At 36.0% G+C, this 27,967-nt stretch overlaps 1 protein-coding gene across 1 annotated transcript in view; it reads left to right on the top strand.

The window, feature by feature from the left end:
* OVCH1 (ovochymase 1) overlaps positions 1 to 27,608 on the top strand; it is a 72,613-nt gene extending 45,005 nt beyond the window's left edge. Inside the window, 2 exon segments of the mRNA XM_077168226.1 lie at positions 26,755 to 26,888; positions 27,540 to 27,608. Of these exon segments, the coding sequence (XP_077024341.1) occupies positions 26,755 to 26,888; positions 27,540 to 27,608 (203 nt within the window).
* The last annotated feature ends 359 nt before the right edge of the window (positions 27,609 to 27,967 follow it).

The following is a 27,967-nucleotide window of genomic DNA, read 5'->3' as shown; positions in this document are numbered from 1 at the left end:
CAACACTTGAGAGGTTGGTCTTAGAGAGGAGTAAAGCATGGTTCATGCATAGCTGCTGAAGAGAAGACAGAACGTTAGGCACTGATGCAGGTATATGGAAACGTTGTGATGGCAGTTTATGGAAATTCTCTTTTGATTGTTTGTGTTTTTTCAGGGAAATAGGAAGTAAGATGACCAGATAAGAGAAGGCTTTAAGGTGGGGGCAAGGGATATGCGTAAAAATAATCTCCGGAGTGGCCTCTAGACTCTATTTGAAATTGACTCTATTTGAAATTCCAATCGGAAGATCAGCTAAATTGCTCTTAAATCAAAATGCACTTGGTAAATATCTGAGTAGATCAAAGCTGTGTACATGAAAAGGAGAATTTACAAAGAATTAACAGAGGACTAGGTAGTGGTTTAGAATCCTGAATTTTTGTAGCATTTCATTTATCTTATTCTTCTCTTCATCTCTACTGTTTATAAAAGCGTATTGATGGATTGTGACTGCTCTGTTAGATGATTAATTCCTCTAGGGCAGAGCCCATGTCTTGCTTTGAATACATTACAGAGTCTTTCATTTTGTAATTGCTCAGAAAGATTTTGTCTGGGGACTAAACATAGAAGATAGAAGAGTCAAGGATGAAGCATGAAAGAGGAAATAAGTAGGAGAAGCAGTTTTCAGGGTCAGCAGACAGAGAGCCACTGGTACCTGAACCTCTGCAGGTGTCCCTGGAGTTCCAAAGTGCTTTTGTACTTACGAGCACGTGGAAGAAATGAGAAGAATCCAAATACTTTCAACAAAATTCTCCATTTCTTGCCCTTGTCGCAAGCTCTGTGGGTGTAATCATTTGTCCCTGCAAGATAAATACTTAGCTAATTTAGGAACAGGTCTGTGGTTGCACCTCAAAGAAGGAAAGAAACGAAAGCATAATGGGAATAGAGAATGCAGTCCACTGTGTATTTTCTAACATATTTGAAAAACTTATAGTTAACATTTAGTAACTGTGATTTTAATTCTACCTCCATAATTTCATTTCAAGAAAATAGGGGCACAGTAAATGGGAGGATCTTTTTAACTCATGAACCTGTACCTGGCAATAATAAAGCTTTAATTATCTTCTTGCAAACTTAATTTTTTTTCAGGTTCATTATTATGATATAACCTTCCTATTCTTTGCCTTGCTTATGCTGGTCTTTTGTGTCTGTATGTTCTGAATTGCAGTCTGTAATTATGAAGTGGAGCTACAAGAGCCTAGAGGCTTTTTCTCAACTCTAAAATGCCCACTCGATTATAAAGGAAAACTGGAGTGTTCTTGGGTGGTTAGAGTTTCACCAAACAGTATAGCAAAATTTACGGTTGAGTATTTGTCACTCCCTGGGTCCCACAAGTGTCAAGACTTAGTTCTGACTATTTATGAAGAAAGCCAAAGTGAATGAAGAATGTCAGGCAATCCTTACAGACATTTTAAACTTTGTGCTAGGAGCCATTTCTGTGTTGGTAGCTTATGATCAAGAGAATTTTGTCTTGGAAATAATAACCACCAAAATGTTGATGCATGTAATAGGCATTACCTTTTTGCTAAACACAGTATTTTCAAACTTTGAATTTACAAAGCAGATATACCAAAGGTTTTGTGTGAGTGTTTGTTGAGAGAAAAAAAAAAAAAGATGAAAGGGCTAACTTCTTCAACCACACTAGAATCATGTCAGAATGCCAAAAGAGTATAGATGGTGGAAGAGGAGTTAAGAAAATGGCTAAAAATAGAGGGAGATTTTAAAATTTAAAATAAAGCAAATACTATAAAGTCTTTCAAAATGGTATAATTAAAAAGATTTGCTAATGATATATTGACAATCATTTTATTTCATGTACTGGAGAACCCGTTTTGTTAAGCAAACTTGCCACCTCCTGTTCAGGTAGGCATTATAAATGCTTTTTTTGGCTCTAAGTAAGAGGGGGGTGAGAAAGTGATGGAAATAATTTGGTTCCTGGAAACTTGGAAAGAAAATAAGTTTGTGTCTGTTTTTATGAGTGTGTGTGGTCGCATACATGCATGTGCTTGATTCTGAAGTGTGAAGAGGCCAGGAAAATTGCTGAGGGTGAGATTGTTTCCCTAGGATAAATTCTGAGAGATTAAATCATTGAATAAGAAAATAGAAACATCTGTTTCATGGAAATAAATGAAGACCACCGAAATAAAAGCAAGCAAAGATTATATATTTAGAGCTTGGTGTATGTAGCAAGCGAGTCAGCCACCGTCAGGGCACTTGGCAGGGACTCAAATACAGGCAAAGGAGTAGGAGAGCTTTAAAGAAGTTTTTGACATGGGGAAGCGCTAATTAAAAACAGGTAATTCTGTGTAATTGGTTAGGGGAACATATCTGGCTTTCTCTGGTTAGTCCTAATGTCGGGGGTGGGGGGAGGGTAGTCTAAAATTAGGGAAGCTGACAGTTATTGATCAAGTTCTGAATGTTTGTGGACTAATTGCTACATAGGTACTGGGTTTGGCTTCCCAGCCTGATTGCTTCAGATGTTGTGGGTCAGAGTTCTGTTTTTATATATGGCCTGGCTATTGTCCATTTGTGTTTTCAAACTCTTTCAGTTTAAAGACTTTCTATTTAAGCACTATCTCATTTTGACTAAAGAAAAAAATTAACTGGACTACCCATTTGGCATAGTTTCCCCATACAATCAGGTTATATTCCTCCCAGGTCCTCTGTGATTAAACCTGCTCAAGGGCTTCTCATTGCAGCTAGAATAAAATGCCAACTCCCAAAACTCCTGAGCATGGCCACACAACTGACTTTATTCCTACCTCGGGGCCATTGTGCATCTAATTACTCCAGTGCCTCAAAGAGCCCCTCCCTTTACTGGGTTTTTTTTTTTTTTTGTATGCTGTGTGGCAGGGTCACATTTCATTATTTTTCAATATGAGTATACCATTATTGCAGCGCCATTTGTTGAATTGTTTTCATTTTGTTTGTTTTGCATGTCAGTTTTACTGGTGAAGTGCATGGACTGGGAATTGAACCGGGGTCTCCTACATGGCAGGTGATAATTCTACCACAGAACTGCTTTTCCTCCCTCTACTCTTGACTCAAATGTTTCCTTTGTAATGAGGCCTGCCTTGATTGATGTTGTTAATGTCAACCCCTACATCTGTCCCCTTTGACTTGTTTTCCTTAGCATGTACTATCTTCTCATGTATTATATGAATTTTTTAAAATCGTGTTTGTTTTTTGTCCATATCTGCACTATCAAATGAGCTACATGAGGCCTGGAATTTTAGTCTGTTCACTTTTAGAATCCCCACTGCCTAGAACAGTGCTTGGCATATAGAAGACATTTAAAAAATATGAAGAAATGGCAATCTCCCTCTCAAAGAGGGCTTCTCAGCTTAAAGTAGCATCATCCTTTCTCCCCACAGTCATTTCTATCATACCCTGCTCATTCTTTCATTTGTATATTTGTCATGGCCTAAATCATCTTCTTAAATAAAATGAAAGCTTCGTGAGAGCAGGTTCCTTACATTTTCTTCCCTTCTGTCTCTCCCTAAATTAGGACAATGCCTTTTTTTCTTTGCATGAAAATATATCACTGAATTACTAATACCCATAACCTAATCTATCAATTTGATAGGCATTTTTACTTTTTATATTATTAATGCAATAACTTTTTTTTTGCATGGGCATGGACTGAGAAACAAACCTTGGTCTCCGGCATGCAATAACTTTTTAATATGTTATTCACTCCTTTATTTTTTTATTGTCATTATCTTTTGTCCATTTTTTTATATGAGTGTTCTTTTTATTAGCTTCTAAGAGCTTCCTATGTGAGGAAAATTTCCTTTGTCACAAGTTACAAATGCTTATTTGTGGGTTATTTGCCTTTAATTTTTTTTTACTGTATGTTGATGTAAAATTTTTATTATTCATTTGTCTACCCATTGATTCTTTTTTTTCAAAATCAACTTTTTTCTTTCTTTTTTTGTAAAAAAATAACACATGCAAAAAAGCTATAAATTTCAAAGCACAGCACCACAATTGGTTGTAGAACATATTTCAGAACCTGACATGGGTTACAATTTCACTATTTTAGGCCTTCACCTCTAGCCGTTCCAAAATGCTGGAGACCAAAAGGGACATCAATTTAATGATTCAGCATTCATATCATTTGTTAAATCCTATCTTCTAAGCCCGACTCCACTATCTCCTTGATCTTTCCATGCCTCTCTTTAGGGATTTTTGGGCTATGGCAATTTGATATTGGAAGGATCTGTCACGAATATGGGGTAGGGAGATGGAACTATCTGATGTTTTGGAGAGGCTGGGTTAGGTTTCAGGACTGATCTGGATCAGGGACCCATCTGCAGGTTGTAGGTATCTAGAAGGTTACTCTAGTGCATAGAACCCTGTGGAATCTTTTATATTGCCCTAGGTGTTCTTTAGGATTGGCTGGAATGGTCCTGGTTGGGATTTGGTAGGTTATGATAGGTAGCAAGGTCTAACTGAAGATTGCATGAGAGCAACCCCCAGAGTAGCCACTGAACTCTATTTGAACTCTCTCTGCCACTGATACTTTATTAATTATACTTCTTTTCCCCCTTTTGGTCAGGATGGAACTGTTGATCCTACCATGCCAGGTCTGTATTCATCCCTGGGAGTCATCTCCCACTTCGCTAGGGAGACTTTCACCCCTGGATGTCTTGTCCCATGTAGTGGGGAGGGCAATGATTTCACTTGCAGAATTGGGCTTAGAGAAACTGAGGCCACATCTGAGCAGCAACAGAGGTTCTCCAGAAGTAACTCTTAGGCATGCCCATAGGTATTCTAAGCTTCTCTGCTACCTACATAAGCTTCATAAGAGTAAGCCTCATGATCGAGGGCATGGCCTATTGAGTTGAGTGTCCCTAAACTTTGGCACAGTGGTAAGGTTTAATACCTCCATATTCTTTCTCCCCTCCCTCAGGGGACTTTGCCAATACTTTTTAATTATCTGCTTAACACAGTTTAGGATGTTTCCAGGCATTACAATAATCTATACAGGATTAAAGGGCCTCTTTCTTATTCTGTGCTCTCTGTGTTTCAAGTGTTCAAACCTATACAGATAGGTTGAATTAGATTATGTACTACAGAAAATTTCAGTTCCAGATCAATTGAACCTTTCTTACATTGCTCTCAAAGAGTATGTGTGGTTCTAAAATATAGACACTGTCTTCCTTACCCCTATGTTCTGAATTACTTTAACCCCAATCTGTTCGGTTCACTCTTCTCTCTAAATATCAGGTTATATATATATATAACAGCCTCTCAAAATCCAGAAATAATCACCACCACTCCAGACTTAATGTGTCTGCTCTAAAAGCTTACAATCTAGTCCCCTGTTTTCTTATAAGCATTTTCTAAAGGTGATCATACCATTGTTGTTCTTTTGTTTCTGGCTTATTTTGTCTCACCAAATGTCCCACATTCACATCGTTGCATGCCTCACGACTTTGTTCCTTTTTGTAGCAGCACAACCTTCGTTCATAAGTATACGCCATCATTTGCCTATCTACTTCTCCATCAGTGCATCCTTTAGCCACCTTTATGCTGGTCGTAAAAGTGGAATCATACAGTATCTATCCTTTTGTGTTTGGCTAATTTTGCTCTGCATTAAGTCCTCAAGGCTCATCCATTTGTCATGTGCTTCAGGATGTCATTTTGTCTTACTGCTGCATAATATTCCATCATATGTATATACCACATTTTGTTGATTCATTCGTCTGCTGATGGGCATTTGGCTTGCTTCCATCTTCTGGTGATTGTGAACAATGCTGCTATGAACATCGGTATGCAAATGTCTGTTTGTATCATTGCTTTCAGTTCTCTTGGGTATATACCAAGTAGTGCTATTGCTGGGTCATAGGGCAACTTGATATTCAGCTTCCTAAGGAACCACCAAACAGTCTTCCATTGTCGCTGCCCCATTTCACATTCCCACCAACAGTGCATAAGTGTTCCAGTTTCTACACATCCTTTCCAAAATTTATAGTTTCCTGTTTGTTTGATAGCAGTCATTCTTATAGGTGGGAGGTGGTATCTCATTGTGGTCTTGATCTGCATTTGCCTTTTAGCCAATGAAAATGAGCATCTCTTGATGTGCTTTTGAGCCATCTGTATTTGCTCTTCAGAAAAATGCCTATTCATATCTTTAGCCCATTTTATAATTGGGTTGTTTGGCCTTTTGTTGTTGAGTTGTATGATTTCTTTGCATATACAGGAAATCAAACCTTTGTTCAATATGTGATTTCCAAGTATTTTCTCCATTGAGTTGGCTGCCTCTTCACCTTTTTGACAGTTTTTTGAGGTGCAGAAGTATTTGATTTTGAGGAGCTCCCATTTGCCTATTTTTTCTTTTGTTGTTTTGCGCTTTGGGTGAAAACTTTAGGAAGCAACCTCCTATTCGTAGGTCTTGAAGATGTTCCCCAACATTTTCTTCTAGAAGCTTTATGGTGCTCGTTCTTATGTTTAGGTGTTTAATCAAATTTAATCCACTTTGAGTTGTTACTTGTGTGTAGAAATGTTACTGATTTTTGCACATTATATTTTATATCCCACCACCTTGCTGAATTTGTTTATTAGCTCAAGTAACTTTGCTGTAGATTTCTCAGGATCTTCCAAGTATAGCATCATATCATCTATACGTGAGATTTTACTTCTTCCTTTCCAATTTGGATGCCTTTTATTTCTTTGTCCTGCCTGTTTGCTCTAGCTAGAACTTCTAGCCCAATGTTGAATAATAGTGGTGACAGTGGGCATCCTTGTCTTGTACCTGATCTTAGGGGGAGGGCTTTCAGTCTCTCTCTGTTGAGTATGATGCTGTCTATCAGTTTTTCATATATTCCCTCTATCATATTGAGGTAGTTACTTTTTTTTTTTTTTTAACATGGGCAGGCACTGGGAATCGAACCCAGGTCCTTGGGCATGGCAGGCAAGCATTCTTACCTGCTGAGCCACCGTGGCCCGCCCAGAGGTAGTTACTTTTGATTCTTATCTTTTGGAGTGTTTTTATCAGAAAAGGATGCTGAATTTTGTCGAATGCTTTTTCAGCATCAATCAAGATGATCGTGTGTTTTTTCCCTTTTGATTTGTTAATGTGTTGTATTACATTAATTGATTTTCTTGTGCTGAACCATTGTTGCATTCCTTGTATAAACCCCACTTGGTCATGGTGCATAATTCTTTTAATGTGCTGTTGGATTCGATTTGCTAATATTTTATTGAGAATTTTTGCATCTATGTTCATTAGGGAGATTGGCCTGTAGTTTTCCTTTCTTATATAATCTTTACCCAGTTTTGGTATTAAAATGATATTAGCTTCATAAAATGAGTTAGGTAGAGTTCCTTTTTCCTCAATTTTTTTTGGAAAAATTTGAGCAGAATTGCTGTTAGTTCTTTATGGAATGTTTGATAAAATTCCCCTGTGAAGCCATGTGGCCCTGGGCTTCTCTTTGTAGAAAGATATTTAATGACTGATTGAATCTCTTTACTTGTGATTGATTTGCTGAGATCTTCTATTTCTTCCTGAATCAGTGTAGCTTATTTGTTCATCTCCAGGAATTTGTCTATTTTATATAAGTTGTCTAGTTTGTTGGCATATAGTTGTTCATAGTATCCTCTTATGACTTCTTTTTTTTTCAGGGTCTATGGTAATGCACACCTTCTCATTTCTGATTTCATTTATTTGCATCCTCTCTCTTTTTTTCTTTGTCAATCTTGCTAGTGGCCCATCAATTTTATTGGTTTTTCTCAATGAAACAACTTTTGGTTTTATTAATTCTTTCTATTGCTCTTTTGTTCTCCTATTCATTTATCTCTGCTTTAATCTTTGTTATTTCTCTTCTCCTATTTGTTTTGGGGTTAGTTTGCTGTTCTTTCTCAAGTTCCTCCAGGTTTCTGTTAAGTCCTCCATTTTTGGTCACACTTGTTTTTTAATATAGACATTTAGGGCAATAAATTTCCCTCTCAGTGAAGCCTTTGCCACATCCCATAAGTTCTGGTAAGTTGTATTCTCATTTTCATTCATCTCCAGATAGTTATTGATTTCTCTAGCAACTTTCTCTTTGACCCACTAATTGTTTAAGAATGTGTTATTTAATCTCCATGTATATGTGAATGTTCTCATTCTTTGATGGTTATTGAGATCCAGCTTCATCCCATTGTGATCAGAGGAAGTGCTTTGAATAATTTCCATGTTTTTAAATTTATGAAGACCTGTTATGTGCCCCAGCATATAATCAATCCTGAAGAATGTTCCCTGAGCACCAGAGAAGAATGTATGACCCTGTGCTTTGGGGTGCAATGACCTATATATATATCTGTGAGATCTAATTCATTTCTCAGGTTATTTAACTTCTCTATTTCCCTGTTGATCTTCTGTCTGGTTGTTCTATCTATAGAGGAGAGTGGTGTATTGAAGTCTCCTACTATTATTATTTAAACATCTATCACTCCCTACAGTTTTGCCAATGTCTGTCTCATGTACTTTGGAGCTCCTTGATTGGGAGCATAAACATTTATGATTGTTATATCTTCTTGGTGAATTGACCATTTAATTAGTTTACAGTGTCTGTCTTTGTCTCTTATGATGTCTTTACATTTAAAGTCTATTTAGTCCAATATTAGTATAGCTACTCCTGCTTTCTCTTGGTTACAACTTGCATAGAAAATCTTTTTCGATTCTTTGACTTTCAACCTATTTGCATCCTTGTGTCTAAGATGAGTCTCCTGTAAGCAGCATATAGCTGAATTATGTTTTTAAATCCATTCTACCAATCTGTATCTTTTAATTGATAAGTTTAGTCCATTAACATTCAAAGTTATTACTGAAAATGCATTTCCTGATTCTACCATCTTATCTTTTTAATTTTATTTGTAAGATCTATGTATTCTTTTCCTCTTTCTCTTTGTATTCTTTGAATTACCCTTAGTGGTACTTTTCAATTTTGTGCCCTCCTCCAGACCTCTCTCTCCTGTCTTTTTTTCAGCTGGCAGAACTCCTTTAAGTATTTCTTGTAGGGCCTGTCTCTTGATGACAAATTCTTTCAGAACTTCTTTGTCTGTGACAACTTTAATCTCTTCCTCAATTTTGAAGGCCAATTTGGCTGAGTACAGAGTTCTTAGCTGGAAGTCTTTCTCTTTCAGGATTTTGAATATATCATACCACTGTCTTCACACCTCCTGGGTACTAGTTGAGTAGTCTGAACTCAGTCTTATTTGATTTCCCTTGTATATAGTAGATTGTTTTTCTCTTGCCACTTTCAGGATCTTCTGCTTCTCTTCAACATTTGACAGTCTGATTAGCATGTGCCTTGGAGAAGGCCTATTTGAATCTATTCTGTTTTGAGTTTGTTGGTCTTCTTTGACTTGTATATTTATGTCATTTAAGAGGGTTGGAAAGTTTTCCCCCATTATAGCCTCAACTATTCTTCCTAGACCTTTACTCCTCACTTTTCCTTCTGGGACACCAATTATTCCTTTATTTGTGTGCTTTGTCTTGTCTATCATTTCTCTGAGTTCTCATTCAGTTTTTTCCATCTTTTTTGCCATTTGCTGTTTTGAGTCTTCAAAGTCAATTATCCTGTCCTCTATATCACCTATTCTTTCTTCTGTCTCTTCAAGTCTGATGTTGTGTGCCTCGAGTTTGTTTTTTATTTGGTCAACAGAGTCTTTCATCTCTATGATATCGCTATTTTTCTGTTTATTCTTTCAAATTCCTCTTTATGCTCTTCTACTGTCTTCTTGATCCCCTATATGTCATTTTCTATCCCACTTATTTTAAGTAGAGTTGTATGAACATCTTTGATTAGTTGTTCCAACATCTGTGTCTCCTCTGCAGTTTTAATTCGGTCATTAGGTAGAGCTATATCTGTCTGTATTGTGATATGCTTAGATATCTTCTGCTGTCTTCATGGCATGTAAATATCTTGATTGATTTTCTTTGAGAGCTGATTTCCTTCAATAGTCTAAGACCTTGTGTTTGCAGGATGGCTGTCCATCAGGGAGCAGGGTATGGGGTGGGACACTCAGTGCAGTGATTTATTTCAGGGCAGGTATAGGCGTAGATTGGAGATGTTATATTGATGCTTATGAATGTGGGTACCCAGTGGCCAGGGAGGATGTAGCTGTGTGGAACACCGGTCTATGGGGCATATCCCTGGTGTGTTCTGGTCTAAGGCACAGGGCCCTTTGTGCACATGCATAGAGCTGTGACAGCAGGTCAGCATTATGCCTTTGTGGACTGGGGGCAGATCTGACCTGGCTGCACAGGTCAGCACTTTCCCAGAGCTAAGAAGTGTTTCCACTGATTCTTTTTTTTTTTTTTTTTTTTTAATTTTTAAATTTTTTCATTAATCAAAAAAAAGAAAAGAAATTAACACAACATTTAGAAATCATTCCATTCTACAAATGCACTCAGCAATTCTTAGTATCATCACATAGATGTATGATCATCATTTCTTAGTACATTTGCATCGATTTAGGAAAAGAACTAGCAAAACAGCAGAAAAAGATATAGAATATTAATATAGAGAAGAGAATTAAAATAATTTAATACTAATAATATATATATATATATAAAAAGGGAAAAGAAAAAAACAAAAACAAAAGATACAAACACACAAACAAACAAACAAAAAACCATATTTCAGGTGCAGCTTCATTCAGTGTTCCAACATAGTTACATTACACTTAGGTATTATTGTGCTGTCCATTTTTGAGTTTTTGTATCTAGTCCTGTTGCACAGTCTGTATCCCTTCAGCTCCAATTACCCATTATCTTACCCTGTTTCTAACTCCTGCTGGTCTCTGTTACCAATGATATATTCCAAGCTGATTCTCGAATGTCGGTTCACATCAGTGGGACCTTACAGTATTTGTCCTTTAGTTTTGGGCTAGACTCACTCAGCATAATGTTCTCTAGGTCCATCCATGTTATTACATGCTTCATAAGTTTAGTCTGTCTTAAAGCTGCATAATATTCCATCGTAGGTATATGCCACAGTTTGTTTAGCCACTCGTCTGTTGATGAACATTTTGGCTGTTTCCATCTCTTTGCAATTGTAGATAATGCTGCTATAAACACTGGTGTGCAAATGTCCGTCTGTGTCTTTGCCCTTAAGTCCTTTGAGTAGATACCTAGCAGTGGTATTGCTGGGTCGTAATCCATTCTGCCATTCTATGTCTTTTGATTGGGAAATTCAGTCCATTAACTTTTAGTATTATTACTGTTTGGATAATATTTTCCTCTACCATTTTGGCTTTTATATTATATATATCATATCTGATTTTCCTTCTTTCTACACTTTACTCCGTACCTCTCTCTTCTGTCTTTTCGTATCTGACTCTAGTGCTCCCTTTAGTATTTCTTGCAGAGCTGGTTTCTTTGTCACAAATTCTCTCAGTGACTTTTTGTCTATAAATGTTTTAATTTCTCCTTCATTTTTGAAGGACAATTTTGCTGGATATAGGAGTCTTGGTTGGCAGTTTTTCTCTTTTAGTAATTTAAATATATCATCCCACTGTCTTCTAGCTTCCGTGGTTTCTGCTGAGAAATCTACACATAGTCTTATTGGGTTTCCCTTGTATGTGACAGATTGTTTTTCTCTTGCTGCTTTCAAGATCCTCTCTTTCTCTTTGAGCTCTGACATTCTAACTAGTAAGTGTCTTGGAGAACGCCTATTTGGGTCTATTCTCTTTGGGGTGCGCTGCACTTCTTGGATCTGCAAATTTAGGTCTTTCATAAGAATTGGGAAATTTTCAGTGATAATTTCTTCCATTAGTTTTTCTCCTCCTTTTCCCTTCTCTTCTCCTTCTGGGACACCCACAACACGTATATTTGTGCGCTTCATATTGTCATTCAGTTCCCTGATCCCCTGCTCAAGTTTTTCCATTCTTTTCCCTATAGTTTCTGCTTCTTTTTGGAATTCAGATGTTCCATCCTCCAGTTCACTAATTGTAGCTTCTGTCTCTTTAGATCTACCATTGTAGGTATCCATTGTTTTTTCCATTTTTTCTTCTTTGTCCTTCACTCCCATAAGTTTGTTTGTTTTTTTCAGTTTTTCTATTTCTTCTTTTTGTTCAGCCCATGTCTTCTTCATGTCCTCCCTCAATTTATTGATTTGGTTTTTGAAGAGGTTTTCCATTTCTGTTCGTATATTCAGCATTAGTTGTCTCAGCTCCTGTATCTCATTTGAACTATTGGTTTGTTCCTTTGACTGGGCCATATCTTCAATTTTCCGAGCGTCATCCATTATTTTCTGCTGGTGTCTGGGCATTTGATCAGATTTCCCTGGGTGTGGGACCCAGCTGGTTGAAAGCTTTTTCTGTGAAATCTCTGGGCTCTGTTTTTCTTTTCCTGCCCAGTAGGTGGCGCTCATGGCGCTCATCTGTCTGCACGGCAGTCGGCCTGGGAAACCACTCGTGGAGGCGGGGGTCGCTGGCCGCCGCGGCTTGGGAGAGTGCCGGTCCTAATTGCCCAGCTGGCCCGAAACGCCAAGCGTGACGGGAGGGCCCCGCTATCCAACGTTCCCAGTCAGACCAGGGAGCCACGTGCGTGGAGGGGACCCCAGTCACCAGCCGCCCCGGCCGGGAAAACGCGCACCCCTCGGGTATCTCACCGCAGCAGATTCTCCCTGCCCGTTCAGCTGTTCCAGAATGGGGTACGCTGTCTTCTTGGTCTCTGTCGTGACTCCGGGAGCTGTTTCGTATTGTTTCTATTTCTTTAGTTGCTTTTCTGGAGGAGGAACTAAGACCCGCGTGTCTTACTAAGCCGCCATCTTCTCCGGAAGTCTCCATTGATTCTTTAATCTTTGAATGACACTATTATGCTGCTTAAAAGTTTATTCCCTATTCTGAGTTCAGAAATAAAATGTTTTTTTCAATATTTAAAAAATCTTGCTAAAAAGTATTTTTTTAATATGGTAAAGAGATTCTATCCCTGTTTCCTTAAAAACAAAAAGTTTTCTCCCTTATTTCTAGTACTGTCTTTAGCGTGTCTACATTCTTAGACACTTTTATGGGAAAATGCTTTATCACTATTACCAGTTAAAAACCATGCCTAGTTTTGTTATGGATTACCTGCAGGAGCTCTTAATCCACTGACTTTACAAGCCCTATTTTCCTCATTTTGTAGAACACATTAAATTTCTACCTCATTGTTAAATTAATTGCTATGTCTAAAATCTAGAAATGGTTCAGAAATTCATTCTTGTTTTCTTACTAGATTTGACTTTTTATTATAAAAAAAAGGTGAATTTTATGGAATAAGGTCTTACCTGATGATTTTTGTGAGCTCTGAGCCACTGGTGAGAGTGGTATCATTCCCTTTGACAAGGTGCCTTTGGAATGAACTATATTGTCTTCAGTGATCAGAGTATGTTTGGTCAATTTATAAACTTATGAAGTTGAAAAATCAGTATTATTTTTTCTGGGAATATTTCAAAATGTATGCAGTATTTTGTAAGAAGTGGCATTTCTGTGGGGAATGAGTTTATTTTTGCAATGAAAAATCTAAGTGGTCTGAGATCACTTAACTGCTAACTGCATTAATGCAGTTGACTTGAAAATCATGGCTAAGATATGTTGGTTGCAAGACAGTTTTTTTTACTGTGATTTGATTTTGCTGTTCACCACAGAGAGCTTTTTCTGCAGCTGTAATTCTCATGGGTTAGAAGACTTAGGTTCTAAATGAGAGGAGAGACAGCTTTTTAAAACCAAAAAAATTCAAATCCTGTGTCAATATACATAAGGAAATGTAGCAATAAAGAAACCAGAAACAAAAATGAATAAAGATACACTACAGTTTAGGTTTAAATGGCCTAATAATTCAGCTCCTTGATTATAGTGCTTTATTTTTTCTTTTTGCCTCAAGGATGTCTTGTATTGGATTTGATTCCAGTTGGTTCTTTTGAGGTCACATCACCCAATTATCCCAACATTTATCCCAACATGATGAACTACACTTGGGCTTTTTATTCACTGTCAGGAAATAAAGTGAAAGCACTGATTAAGGACTTCATAATGGAAGAATCCTGGAACTGCGAATGGGATTATGGTCAGTATTTATGATGGACCAGATGAGCAGTCTGGAGTACTTGGTAAATTGATCTTTCTTAAAGGGCTGACTTTAAGTGGCATTGAGGATTTATATAACTCATATACATGGAAACATGACCTATGAACTATAATTTGAATATAAGTTCAAATGTAATCTTATGAACTATAATTTGTTGTCAGTGACTTCTAATCTAATCTTTTAATAGAATACTAGAGCATTATTGAACACAGTGGAATGAGCATGCAACCACATTCACTAGATCTTGATTTTTAATTCAAAGTCTTGTTGATTTTATTTCAGTGATTCCTCTCTTTTTACCATTAGTGGCCACTGTAACTTAATTTTCTCTAGAAACCATAGTTTTAAAATATTTTATGTTCTAAACTACATTTTTGATAACTTTTTGGAAAATATATTATATTTTCCAGTATCAGGTATCATCCCCCCCAGTAGAGCTGATTTTTTTTTTTTAAAGATTGGAGGTAAATTTAAAAGAAGACAATAGTTTGAATTATCTTTAGAGTTGGCCACATCATTTTTACCCCACTTGGGTAGGCAATATCTTGTTCTTAGACTGGCTCATAAAGAAAACTTTCAACAAAGATTTTGTTATCCTGTGTTACATTGTCATCTCCAGGCTTCTCCAAGTTATGCTATAATATTGCAATGTACTGCTCACAAACAAGTTTTTGATGCTGTCTTTTTCCAGGGACCTTGACCCCTCCTATGATATTCCAAGCTTTGTAACACCAATAAATTCAGCATTTTGCTTTGAAGATCCAGAGTTCCATAACATATATGTGCCTAATAGGAATTTGATTCCTATTAGGGATTCTAAAGCAATCAGGGAATGGGAAAATATCAAATTTAAAGCTATTAGTTTTCTTCAGATTAACATGAGGTCTTTGTAGTATCAGACTGTGTGACATAGGTACCCTTGAGGCACAGACCTAGGAATACTCAGTAGAAGAACAAGTTGCGTTTATTATTCACTGCAGAGAAGAACACATCCATGGGCTTCTCAGAAAGGGTGGTAGAAAGAACCTGTTATAGAATTTTGGCTTTGGTTAAGTAATTTTGGAGAGGATCTCAGGCAAGGGGCTTTGCTCTAGAACATAGTCTGTCACAAAGGGGAGCAATTTTGTGATTGAGATTCTCAATCATAGAGAGGACCAACCAGAGTAAAGACAAACTGTAGTTGGTAAAGAAGTAGCAGTCACTTGCTTTATCCTAGAGCTGTTTAGTATTTTGTTGGTTACACTTGACCTTTTTTTCATCTTATTGTATCACAGACTTGGAGTGCCTAATGATATTCTGAAAGATTATTTATGTCCAACAGGAGAACAATATGGTCTATATGTGAGCATCAGACCAGTGTTTGCATATTGGGCTGTGCTTTTTTTACTTTTTAATGTTGTCCAACCTAGTGACATTACTCCCCTTTAAAAGTTCCAATTGATCAAAATTTCATAGATGTCAAATGATTGCAAATGAGATAACTTGTATTTCTACAATGAGCTTATATGATTGTCTGTAAAAATGAAAAAGCAGGCATTTATTTCTGATCTCATATAATTTTATTTCAGTGAAGCATGTGGTTTCTGTAAGGATTTTTGAACTGTGGACTGTCAGGCACCATTGCTACTCTTCCAGGTATCAGTAGGATTATCCCACATGGGGAACCAAATTGTTCATATTGTTTTAGTTGTCTTTCCTTGGTAGTTTTTTGTTCACTTAGGTAAAGCCAGTTTTTAGCTAGTTTTTAACTATGTGAATGGAAATGGATGATATGCAGACTTCAAATAGTTTCCATTTCAATTCTTTAAAAATATTTTAATGAAAACAAACAAACATAATTAAGGTTTGTGACTGTGTATTTGGTTTTCCTTCTTCTATCTACCCAATAAAGGTAAAACCTCAGTAACTAGTAAAAACCATATTAAAGGCCTGAGTTAAATTCATTCATTAGCAAGCACTTTCTAATGTGCCAGGCACCATGAAGACTGAATAGTGAACAAGTCAGAAACAACCACTGCCATTTTCTGTTAGCAAGACAATAAGCTTTTTAAAAATCATGCTATTAATAAATCAAATAATTTTCAAAACTAATCTGAAGGAAATAAGTTGCAGGGATAATAGTGGGTAGGCAGCTGCTTTAGTTAAGATGATCTTAGAAGGCCTCCTTGGAGGAGGGAGCATTTGAGACCCGAAGAATAAAAAGCAAACAGCCCAGAAAGGTAAAGAGAGGATAACCAGTGCAAAGGTGGCTGTTACCTGTCTAGTCTTATCTCCTGCAGTTCTCCCTATCACTCACAGCACACAGGACACACTGGCTTCCTTACTGTTACTAGCTGACTAAGTACATGCTGTCTCCACCCAGGACACTCTTCCCCAGGTGGCCTCAAAGTTCACTTCCACACTTGATTCAGGTGTCTGTTCAAAAGCTACCTTATCAGAGGCCTTATCATAAGGCCTCAGTAGCCTCTGCCCCCTTTACATGGCATTCATCATGACCTGGCAGAGCATCTATGCCTTTAGTTGTTTATCATAGGCCTCCCTCCACAAGAATGCAGGTTCTCTGAGAACAGGACACTTTTGTTCCTTGATCTATGTTCAGTGTCTAGAATACTGACTGCCAGCCAGTAAATATTTTTTCATGTTTTCATGAAAAAAAAAATGTTCCTGAATTGGAAAAAGCTTGATAACTTTTGAAACTGTCAGAGGGGTTAAACAATGAGCAAGGGCAAACTAAAATGAGGTAACGTTGTGTGAGAGACTGCCTAATTCTCAGGCTATGGCAATGGATTTGAATTTTATTCCAATCAGTGGCAGGTCATTAATGGTTTTTGACAGGAGAGTAACATGATGGCTGTATTTTGAGGGCCGCTGTCGCTGCTATATAGAAAGTGGATTTTGGAGAACACAGAAATTGTCTAAAAGTCATGAGGCTATTTTGATAGTCTAGAACTACACTGTCAACACATGCTGCCATTTAAATTTAAATTACTTAAAATGAAATGTGGCGTTAACTATATTTCATGTACTAGGTAGCTTTGTGTGGCAAGTGACATATTGGAGAACACAGCTGTGGAAGTTTCCATCGTGGTAGAAGGTTCCATTAGTACATTTTAGACAATATATGATGTTGCCATAGAGGAGGATGACAGCAATGGAGTGCAAATAAACTAGATGGATATGGAGGTAGTAACTAACTAGATTTCTTAATGGATTTAATATATAATTAAAATAAATCTTAATGACATGAGAAGCTGGAGGTGGCATTTTCAGTAATGAAAAATATTAGAAGATGAAGCTGATTTGTGGCAGAAGATCTGTTCAGGCCCCATTAAAATTTTAGTGCTATGAGACATGCTGCTGTAGTGGCCAATAGATAGTTAGACATAAAACTCTTGAGCTAGAGAAGTTTGATCTAGAGATATGAATCTGGTAGTTATAGGTGCCTCAAGAACTTTCTTTAGTCATTCTTTCTCCCACATCCTCAGTCTCCCCTACATCCCATACACATATATCCCATTCTCATTAGTTTCACACCTATTATAGTATTACCCGTCTTTTAAAAGAAAACAAAATTTAGCTCCTGTACTGTTTCTCTGCTTCCCTTGTTAGCAAAATTTCTCCATTTCTTAAGGAGCTGATAGATTTGAGAAAGCTAATGGAGTCAGTGGCTAAAAGGTCATTGTGAAATCACTTATTTCATTGTGAAAATACTAGTAAGTTGGAGACATAGGAGGTAGTGATATAGAAAATGGGATGTTTGAAATTAAAATCTCAGAGGTGTCAAATGACTACAGGATTCTAGAGCAGTGTTAGTAAAGAACTAAAAGACAAAACGAATCTTAGTTCCGTTGTCTGGTCAAACCCAGCATAGGTATTGAGTTAGTAGGCACCAGCTCAGTCTCTCAGATTTTGCACGGTCAGTTTCCAGTCTGATTGGTTATTGCCCCTGACATGCAGCTTGTTAAATACTTTGAATATCACTCTTTATCAAGCAGTAATTCCAAGGAACAATACAGAATCGGGATGCAATTAGAACATAGTGGCCAGGACGCAGAAAAGTGTGCATATCCTGGGCATGCTTATCTTGGAAAAGACAGAGGACAAAGGCTCATAAATCTTAGGTTCACATATTTATAGGACTTTCATATAGAGGCTCTCAGGCTATACATTAAGCCATTTAGGCTTTTTCTGTCCAATAATATCTAATAGTTATTGAGTATTTACCCTTATTCAGGCACAATCCTAAAAATTTAAGAACTCTCAATCTTTTTAATCCTAAATTGGTATGTTACATTTTTCTCATTTTTAATATGTGGAAGCCAAGGCACAAAAGATTAAACTTGCTTCCAGTGACATAGATATTAAGTAGAAAAGGGAGGATTCAAGTACAAGCACTCTGGTTCAAACATCCATGCTCTTGGATGCTTAACTAATCACTTGGCAGTCAGCGTATGGATGCTTTTTGGAGCAATTTAACAATTACAACTTTTCAAAAAGAGAAAACGATAATTAATTCCATGTCAAATCTTCAAAGCTAGGAATTGTATGTCCGGGGTTATTCTAGAGGATACGCTGTTGAAGAATGGTTAAACTAAGATTTCATTTCTAAAGTAATCACTTATTCTCAACCAGTAGTCTTCCACACCATCTCAGCCACCCAGATGGCACATATTATAAATGTGTCATCTGTATTTCTTTCTAAGTTATTATCAGAAATACTGCATTTGGTAGCACAGAAGATAAAACCATTCCTAAATCATTAAGACCTTCCTTCCAGGTTAATATTTCTAGTATTATTTAGTCAGCTGTGAAAATTTCCTACCCATATAATTATTTTCTTTACATTTTATATCTGTACATATAGACATCATAAGATACTTTATTAAGTGTTCTACTGAAATTAAGATCCATATCTTATATATGGATATACAGCTGTATATATTTTTAGTTGGTGGTGGTCTAGAGAAGATTCCAAACAAATGTTTTAACTTTGTCTTCTTTTTTGTTCTGAGACTCTTTATGTCCTATGAGGAGTTTAACCCATCATCTGTTCAATTTTCCTTATCTTCATGGCTAAGTAAAATCTCATTCTTTTGTAATCATTACTTAAACAAAAGCTAATGTGAAAATTTTTTGAGGACTCGCCATTCCTGGCTGCATCACATAGTAGACCTATTGTCTTGGGTAGGTTATTTAACTTCTCTGAGCCTCAGTTCTATCATTTGTAGAAAGGAAACAACAGTAACTATCTACTTAACACAGTTAAACATTCAGTGAGAAAGTACATTGGTAGGAAATCTAATTAAAGCTGTAGGTAGTTCCTACTCATTCTCCAAGGCTTTTCCAAGATATAATCTCTGGGATAGTTTCCTATTTTATTTCTATTCTCTGCTGTGTTTGTGTATTATTCAGTATTTCTTCTGCCAATAACCTCAACTCCTTTTTCTGTCCTCCCACTACATCCATCCAGTAAACCTCCCAGCCCTGATTCAATCCATCATTTGTCCTGTTATCTTACAAGAGAATGAATGACATTATCTAAAACAGTGTTTCTCTACCTTGGCTGCATGCTATCATCACCTGCACTGCTTTTATAAAAACTCAAGGCCAAGTTGCATCTTGGACCAATTAAATCATAATATTGGAACTGGAGCCCTGGCATCAGTAATTTTTTTCTCAATTTCCTGCTTTGTTTTTAACTAAAATTTGATGTTGAGATAATTATATATTCACATGCAGTTAAAATAAATAATAGAGATCCCATGTACCCTTTTCCCTGTTTCCCCAAGATTAGCATTTTACAGAATATTAACATTGGTACAGTTAAGATGCAAAACAGTTCCTTCATCAAAAGGCTCCATCATATTGTCCTTTTAAAACTATATTCTCTGCTGTCTCCTCTTAACTATGGCACTGCTAATCTAGTCACCATTTCTATAATTTTGTCATTTCAGAGGTGTTACATAAATGGACTCATACAGTATGTAATCTTTTGGTATTGAATTAAGAGACTGAATTTTTTCACTCACCATAATTTCGTGAAGATTGGTCCAAGTTTTCTGAATCAATAGCTTGTTACTTTTTATTGTTGAGTAGTATCCCATGGTATGGATGCTCCACAGTTTAACTGTTCACCCGTTGAAAGATATCTGGGTCCTTTGTTTCCAGATTTTGGCAAATAAAGCCAAATATGAATATTTGTGGATGGATTTTTGTTATGAACCCAAGTTTTCATTTCTCTGGAATAAATGCCCAAAAGTATAATCGCTGGGTCACAGGGTAGTTGCATGTTTAGATTTTTAAGAAACTGCTTAATTGTTTTTCAGTCATTGTTACCAGCAGCATATGAGTGATCCAGTTTCTCCATATCATTTAGTGCTGTTACTATTTTTTTATTTTAGCCACTCTTATGTGTGTGTAATGATATCTCATTTTGATTTTAATTTACATTTTCCTAATGATGTTGAACATCTTTTCATGTATTTATATGCTTTCTTTATGTACTCTGCTGTGAAATGCCTTTTTATCTTTTGCCCATTTTCTAATGGTATTGTATTCTTACTGAAGAATTTTGAGTTCTTTGTATTTTGTAGATATTAGTCTTTTGTTTATATACTTTATCTCAGCTTGAAGCTTATCTTCTCATCCTTCATATCAATGATGAAATTGGACTTCATTGTTTTGTTTGTTTTGAGTACCTTGTCCAGCCCTAGATCCTAAGGAATTTTTCTGATGATACGCTTTGCTTTTCCTATAGTTTTGTGTTTTAGTTATAATCCATTTTGAGTAAATATTTGTATAAAGTGTGAGATCTAGATCAGGATTTTTTTTCTTTTTTTTTTTTTTTTTGCATATGGATATCTAATTGTTCCAGTAGCATTTGTTGAAAAGTCTGCCTTTCCCCTATTGAATTGCTTTTGCACCTTTGTTAAAAATAAGTTGAGCATGTTTGTATGTGTCTGTTTTTGGGATCTCTATTCTGTTGATCTAAGTATCCCTTCACCAACACCATACTGTCTTCATTACCATAGCTATGGAAGTAGGCTTGAGTACAGAGAAGTGATTCCTTCCAATTTATTCTTTTTTTTCAAGATTTTTTTGGCTACTCTATGACTTGTGCCTTTCATATAAATTTAAAAATAAGCAAGACTATGTTGACGAATTGGGCTGTGATTTTTTTTTAACAGGAATTACATTTATCTATAGAATGTATGATGATAAATGTATAATTGGCATCTTTACTACATTGAGTCTTCCCATCTACAAATATAATATATCTCAATAGTTAGGTCTTTTTTTATTTATTTCAGCAGCATTTTGTATTCTTCAAAATACAGATCCTATAACCATTTTGTTGATCTTATTTAGTAAGTATCTCATTTTCTTTGGAGTGATTATACATGGTATTACTTTTAATTTTGGATTCTACATAAAATGTGATTGATTTATATTTGTTAATCTTTGCTAAACCTGGACTTTACTGAACCTGGACTTTACTAAACCTGCCATTTGCATTTTATAAAATTCCCCTGTGAATGTCAATGTGAATTAAAGGTTAAGAACCACTGCTTGACAACTATGTGATGTTATTGAGAATTGCTGATTGTACATGTAGATTGGAATGATTTCTAATTGTTTTGTTAATTCTTTTTTTAATTAATAAAAAAAAAAAAAAAAAAAAAAAAAAAAAAAAAAAAAAAAAAAAAAAAAAAAAAAAAAAAAGAACCACTGCTTGAGAGAAACACCCAGTGGGAGGTTTGGTACCTTTTTTTGTGGTTTCTAACTGTAGTATCATCCAGCAATCTGTTTGTAAATGTCTGGATGGTTCCTTCTTTGGATTTCCACAATAGTCATTACAAATCATCACAGCCATAGACAACCTTGCTTTCCACTTGAATATCACTTGATGTCAACAATGTGAAACTTTAGGCTTCTCTTCCTACTTTCTGTATGTAGTCACATATATTTGTACTCCATTTCTCTTTCAGGATGGTTTAGTGAGAGATGTCATATTTTCCTGTTAAAGATGATAGAGTTTTCAATCATGATTTCTATCTCCTCCCCTTCTGTAGCTGTCCTACCATGTCTATCTTGTGAATATTTTGACATGTTTCTTTCTTGTATTTTCTATACTATTTTGTCTTTTTGTATTAAAATAGTTACAGTATCATAATTATTATAAGTTCTGTTTTCCCGGCTTTTTCACTTAATTATCATCATTGTTTTATATCATTAAAGACTCTGGACATATAATTTTAATGGCAATACGATAGCCTTTCCACTATTCTTAGTATATAGATGTTTGACTTTTTATTTAAATAATGTTGGATCAGCTGACTTTGTGTGTATGTTTCTTCATGCATAGGATTACCTTAAGATAAATTTCCTAGAAGTAGAATTGCTGGATTTAGGACATGAACATTTTTAAGATTCTTGACATACTTCTAAATTATGAATACTGCTGGCTAGAATGTAAATTGGTACACCCTTTTTTTGAAAGGCAATTTGATGGTATCTGTCCATTTTATGTGTTTGTGTCCCATGACCAAGCAAGTCTACTTTCCAGGAATATTGGCACAAACACACAGATCTGTGATCTGAGACGCTTGATGTAACTTACTGGGTCAGAAAATGGAAAAAGGATTTATTTCACTAATAGGATTAAATAATTGTAGTGCATTCAGTATCGAAATATGGTGTGCTATTAAAAAGAATAATGGAGATCTATTTACAATGATGTGAAAGATTACCACAATTTATTAAATGAAAAAAAATCAGAATAGGAGAAGTGACTGATTAAAAACTATAATATGTATTCATTACCATGATTGTTTTTTAGAACATTTGCATCACTCCAGAAAAAGAGATAAAAAGTAAAAAGAAAAAAACAAAAACTATAATATGTTGGTAGAAGGGAAATTGTTTTAGTTCAAGTAGATGTGGCATAGCCATGATTATCTGTGAAGGCAACATAGCATAAGATTTTGGAGCCAGTTAGGAGCATGTGTAGAGAGAAGAGATGAAGAAGAATAGGTAAGTTACAAAGAGTTCTATGGGATGTTATTGAGATAACAGCAAAAATGATCTTTTGATGATTCATTTTTATCTTGGATAACATATGCTTAAGCATTTGTGTGTAAAAGTCTGGAAGAAATGAAGTGAAATAGAATGGGAAAGAAGCACAAGAACACTGCATATATACACACATATACACCCATTATTCATAAATGTGCAATATTTATACATATACAAGTTGGGTGATAAGTAAAATGTGAATATTTATATATATAATTTATCAGCATACTTTATAATATACCTATGAAGGTAGAATTAGATGTAAAAATCTTGCACAAAATGTCTAAAGTACTACAAATGTGACTTTTTCCCCCTCCATTCCTCATAAAATTCAGGTCAAGGAGGAAGATAATTTTGCTTTTCTCCAGTTTGTCACCTCACATTCAACAAGGTGATGTCATGGAAGCACATGGACAAAAAAGGCAGATACATTGGAAAAGATGTTTGTGTCTGAGAGACTATACTTCAGTGCAGGTCATGTTCTCTATTAGTCCTAGGAGGATATAGTAATACACAGAGCAAACTGATGCCATGTCAATTCAGATGATCCTCTGAGTAATTCCTAGGTAGGAAGACTTACTTATTAAATTCGAGGGTGAGAAAGGTTAATGTCAGATCAGAGTACATTTTTAAAAACCCATTACTGAAGAGCAAGTAACATAACAATAGTAATATCAATCCTGTACCTTTTTCTTTCTCATCCTTTTATTTAGAAAAATTTGTATGTCCAATATATTCATCAGGGAAGGAAGATAAAGCAGGTTTCTTTTCCACATGTTATAACTGCTGAATGGGAAGCAACTTTATATGTGCTAAACATAGCCACACCATGAGTATGTTCACCTCCTCTTTCAAGATTAGTATCCAAACGATATTTGTGAAGTCAAAATGTACTGGTCACTCATTTGCTGTTTTCTTCTATTTTTAATACTAGTGATATGGGGGGAAATTTTTCATAGTTGATTTAAAAGTGAGTGTTCAGTTTGAGGTCATTCTGTATATTAATACAAGTTCGTTGATACTAGCAAAAAGTTGCATTGAGGAATATCTAATGAGTTTTATTATCTAATAAATATCTGTATGTCATATATATATATGTATATATATATATATACACATATATATATATAAAACCATGCCCCACTGCACTGTAAATAAACATACACACTCACACACAATTGTTTTCATAATAACGTAGATGTGAAAACTACTGTAAACTCATATATTTGAAGGTACAAGAGTATTGCCAAAGATAGGAGGTATTTTTCTGAACTGATGGATTGGTATAAATGGCGAATGGATGGAAAGATTATGTGAAAACTAGCCCATATAAAAATCAAATCCATGAATCTGGTCCCACTTCTACCATATTCCGCCCCTTAGTTAACAAGTTACAAACATCCAGTAAGTTAGAAATGCCATTTCAATTGTCAGCCTCCAGACAGTTGGGGTTCTGAAATGTGATATCTGTTCATCAAAAATCAGATCAAAAGAATGAAGGCATGATCCTGAGGCTTACTCTTATGAAGCTTATGTAGGTAGCAGAGAAGCTTAGACTACCTGTAGGTATGCCTAAATGTTACTTCTGGAGGACCTCTTTGTTGCTCAGATGTGGCCTCACTCTTTCTAAGCCCAATTCTGCAAGTGAAATCATTGCCCACCCCCCTATGTGGGACATGACATCCAGGGGTGAAAGTCTCCCTGGCAGTGTGGGAGATGACTCCCAGGGATGAATCTGGCCCTGGCACCATGGGATCGACAATGCCATCCTGACCAAAAGGGGGAAAAGAAATGTAACGAATAAAGAATCAGTGGCAGAGAGAGTTCAGATAGAGTCGACAGGCTACTCTGCGGTTGCTCTTACACAAGCTTCAGTTAGACCTTACTAGTTATCATAACCTGCCAACCCCCAACCAGGACCATTCCAGCCAATCCTAAAGAACACCTAGGGCAAAATATAAGACTTCACAGGGGTTCCATGCACTAGTGTAACTTTCCAGAAACCTTATCTCCAGATGGGTCCCTGGTCCAGATCAGTCCTGAAATCTAGAGGGCCCAGGCTCTCCAGAACATCAGATAGTTCTATCTCTGTACCCCATATTAGTGACAAAACCTTCCAATATGAAAAAGTTAGAATGGCCATAGCCCAAACAGCCATAAAGAGAGGGATGGAAAGATCAAAGGTGATGGTCGAGTTATACAGTAAAGATAGGATTTAACAAATGAATATGAATGCTGAATCATTAAATTGATATCTCTTTTAGTCTCCAGTATCTTAGAGCAGCTGGAATTAAAAACCTAAAATTGTGGAATTGTAACCCATGTCAAACTCTGAAATCTGTTCTGCAACTAATTGTGCTGTGCTTTGAAATTTATAGCTTTTTTTGTATATATGTTATTTTTCACAAAAATAGAAGGAAAAAAGTCCGTTGTGATGGGATAAAAAATATTTAAGCCTTCTAGTCTCCTATATTATGGAGCAGCTAGAAAGAAAAATCTGAGAGGATCGTATGGTAGCCCATGACAAACTCTGGGATCTGTCCTATAACTACTTGTTGAAGAGTTCTTTGAAAACTATTGCTTTTTTATTTCTTTACTTTGTATATATGTTATACTATGCAGTAAAAAAGTTAAAAAAAATTCAATGTAACCCCCGTGGAAAATATTTTGGCTGTTCCTCAAAAAGTTAAAAATAGAATTATTATGACACAGCACTTCTAAGTATATTCCCAAGGGGATAGAAAACTTGTATTGAACAAAACCTTGCACACCAATGTTCAGGTCATGATTATTCATAAGAGTTCAAACTGTAAATAATGCATATGTGTATCAATTGATGAATACATTAAAATTGTGGTATATTCGCATGATGGAATATTATTCAATCGTAATAATATTGAAGGGCTATACATGCTATAATATGGATGAACCTTTGAAATATTGTGTCAGATGTAGGAGACCAGGCCCAATAGGCCTCATAATGCATGATGTTGCTTATGGGAAATGCTTAGAATCAACATATCTACAGACTCAGAAATTGGATCAGTGGTTGCTAGGGGCTGTGGAGACGGAAGGATGTAATGTGACTACTTAATGGGTAAGGGGTTTCTTTCTGAGGTAATGAAAAATGTTCCTGAATTAGATTGTTGTGATTATTGTACAATATTGTAAACATATTAAAGCCACTAACATACACACTAAAACAAACAAATAAAAAAAGAATAAGGGCACAGTGAAATCAATGGGATAAAGTATAGACTGAACATTTAAAAAAATAAATATTTTTGCTTCATCAGCAACTAATTGGAGTGTAAACCTTTTGGTCTTTTTCTCTATCTTCTATCCACTTGTGGCAGTGGTAGAGATAAAATAACTCATTGAAAATATTTTTAGTTTTCTTCTGTGTAATCCAGGGTGTGCTTATAATGCTACTTTTTGAAAAATAAACTTTGTCATTACAATATTAAATGGGGAGAATGGGTGGAATTTAACCATTGGAGTGTATGTATGGGAGCTATTTTTGTCTTACCCTTTGAAAGCATATTCCTAGGTTACATGAGTTTTTATTCCTTTTCTACTAGAGTATCTGTTTGCTAAAACTGTACAGCAGGCAGAGGTACAACTGATCAATAGTTCATCTTGTCGTAGCTACTGGGGACCAGATATTAAAAACACCAATATATGTGGAAGGGTTGCAGGAGCATCCTCTTGCATGGTGAGTCAAGGATTGAATTGATCAACCTGGGAGTTTCATCTCAGTGTGTCTTATGAATGGATGTTTGCTAATTATAAAGAGGCATAATGCGTGGCATTTTTTAAAATGGAAGGTGAGAAGAATAAGTGTATTGGTAAATTAATGCTTTAAAAATGAATGAACTGTGATTGTTAATTTGGCACTCCAAGTGGATTCAATTCTCAAAAGGAATAATGAGCTCATCCACTTGGTTGAAACGTGTGAAATTGCTGATATTCAACTGTGTGTGACCTACAAAAATAATAATTTCTTATGGTTCAACTTTATAGTTATAAAGAAATAGGCTCAAAATATCTACTTCTAGTAGCACTGAAACATAAAGAAGTTTCCATGTAACACAAAACCTTCATTTAGCCAATTCATATTTTTTTATAGATGTTAGAAGTTTTTGCAAGGCATACTCTATTTGGAGCATTAAATGAATTTCCATTACGTACCTTTTTCAGCACTACACATGCAGGCAACTATTTGCTAGTTCCTTACACTTTTGTGAGCAGAAATCAGAAATATGACAGGGTGACTTGGGCTCCACCTGACCATCCTTTGCAGTAGGGGTTAGCTTGAACCATGAGTCATGAAGCTGAAAGAAGTTTTCTTTTTGGTTGATTGCAGAGAAATTCCAGAGGACTGCTGCAGTGTGCTCAAAATGGGCAGTACGAGCTTGTCGGCATCATGAGCTAGGGCAGCAATGACTGCCATTCCGCTGCACTGTCTATCTTCAGAATTTCTGCCTAAGGGTCTGGATCACATCTGTCACTGGAGGAGAAGCATAGTCACCAGAAGCAGCACAGGGAAATTGTTTGTAAATGGGAAAGGAAATATATAAAGTACATACCTAAAAAAAGAAGTCTCTTGTCATTTCTAAAACATTCAATGCCACTTTCCCCCACCCTTGTCATTGAGGAAGTTGGATTTGGGGCTTATGTATGTTTATATTAAATATCAGTCATAGAACTTAACATTGGTTCATGCCTCCTGGGAACTTACATGAATAAATTCATATCTTAAATCCCGTGTATATATCATGCATTTGATATGTA

Source organism: Tamandua tetradactyla, chromosome 7 (genome assembly GCF_023851605.1).
Source record: "Tamandua tetradactyla isolate mTamTet1 chromosome 7, mTamTet1.pri, whole genome shotgun sequence".
Classification (NCBI taxonomy): Eukaryota; Metazoa; Chordata; class Mammalia; order Pilosa; family Myrmecophagidae; genus Tamandua; species Tamandua tetradactyla.
The sequence above is the reverse complement of the archived record's forward strand: the minus strand, read 5'-3'. Positions and strand labels throughout refer to the sequence as shown.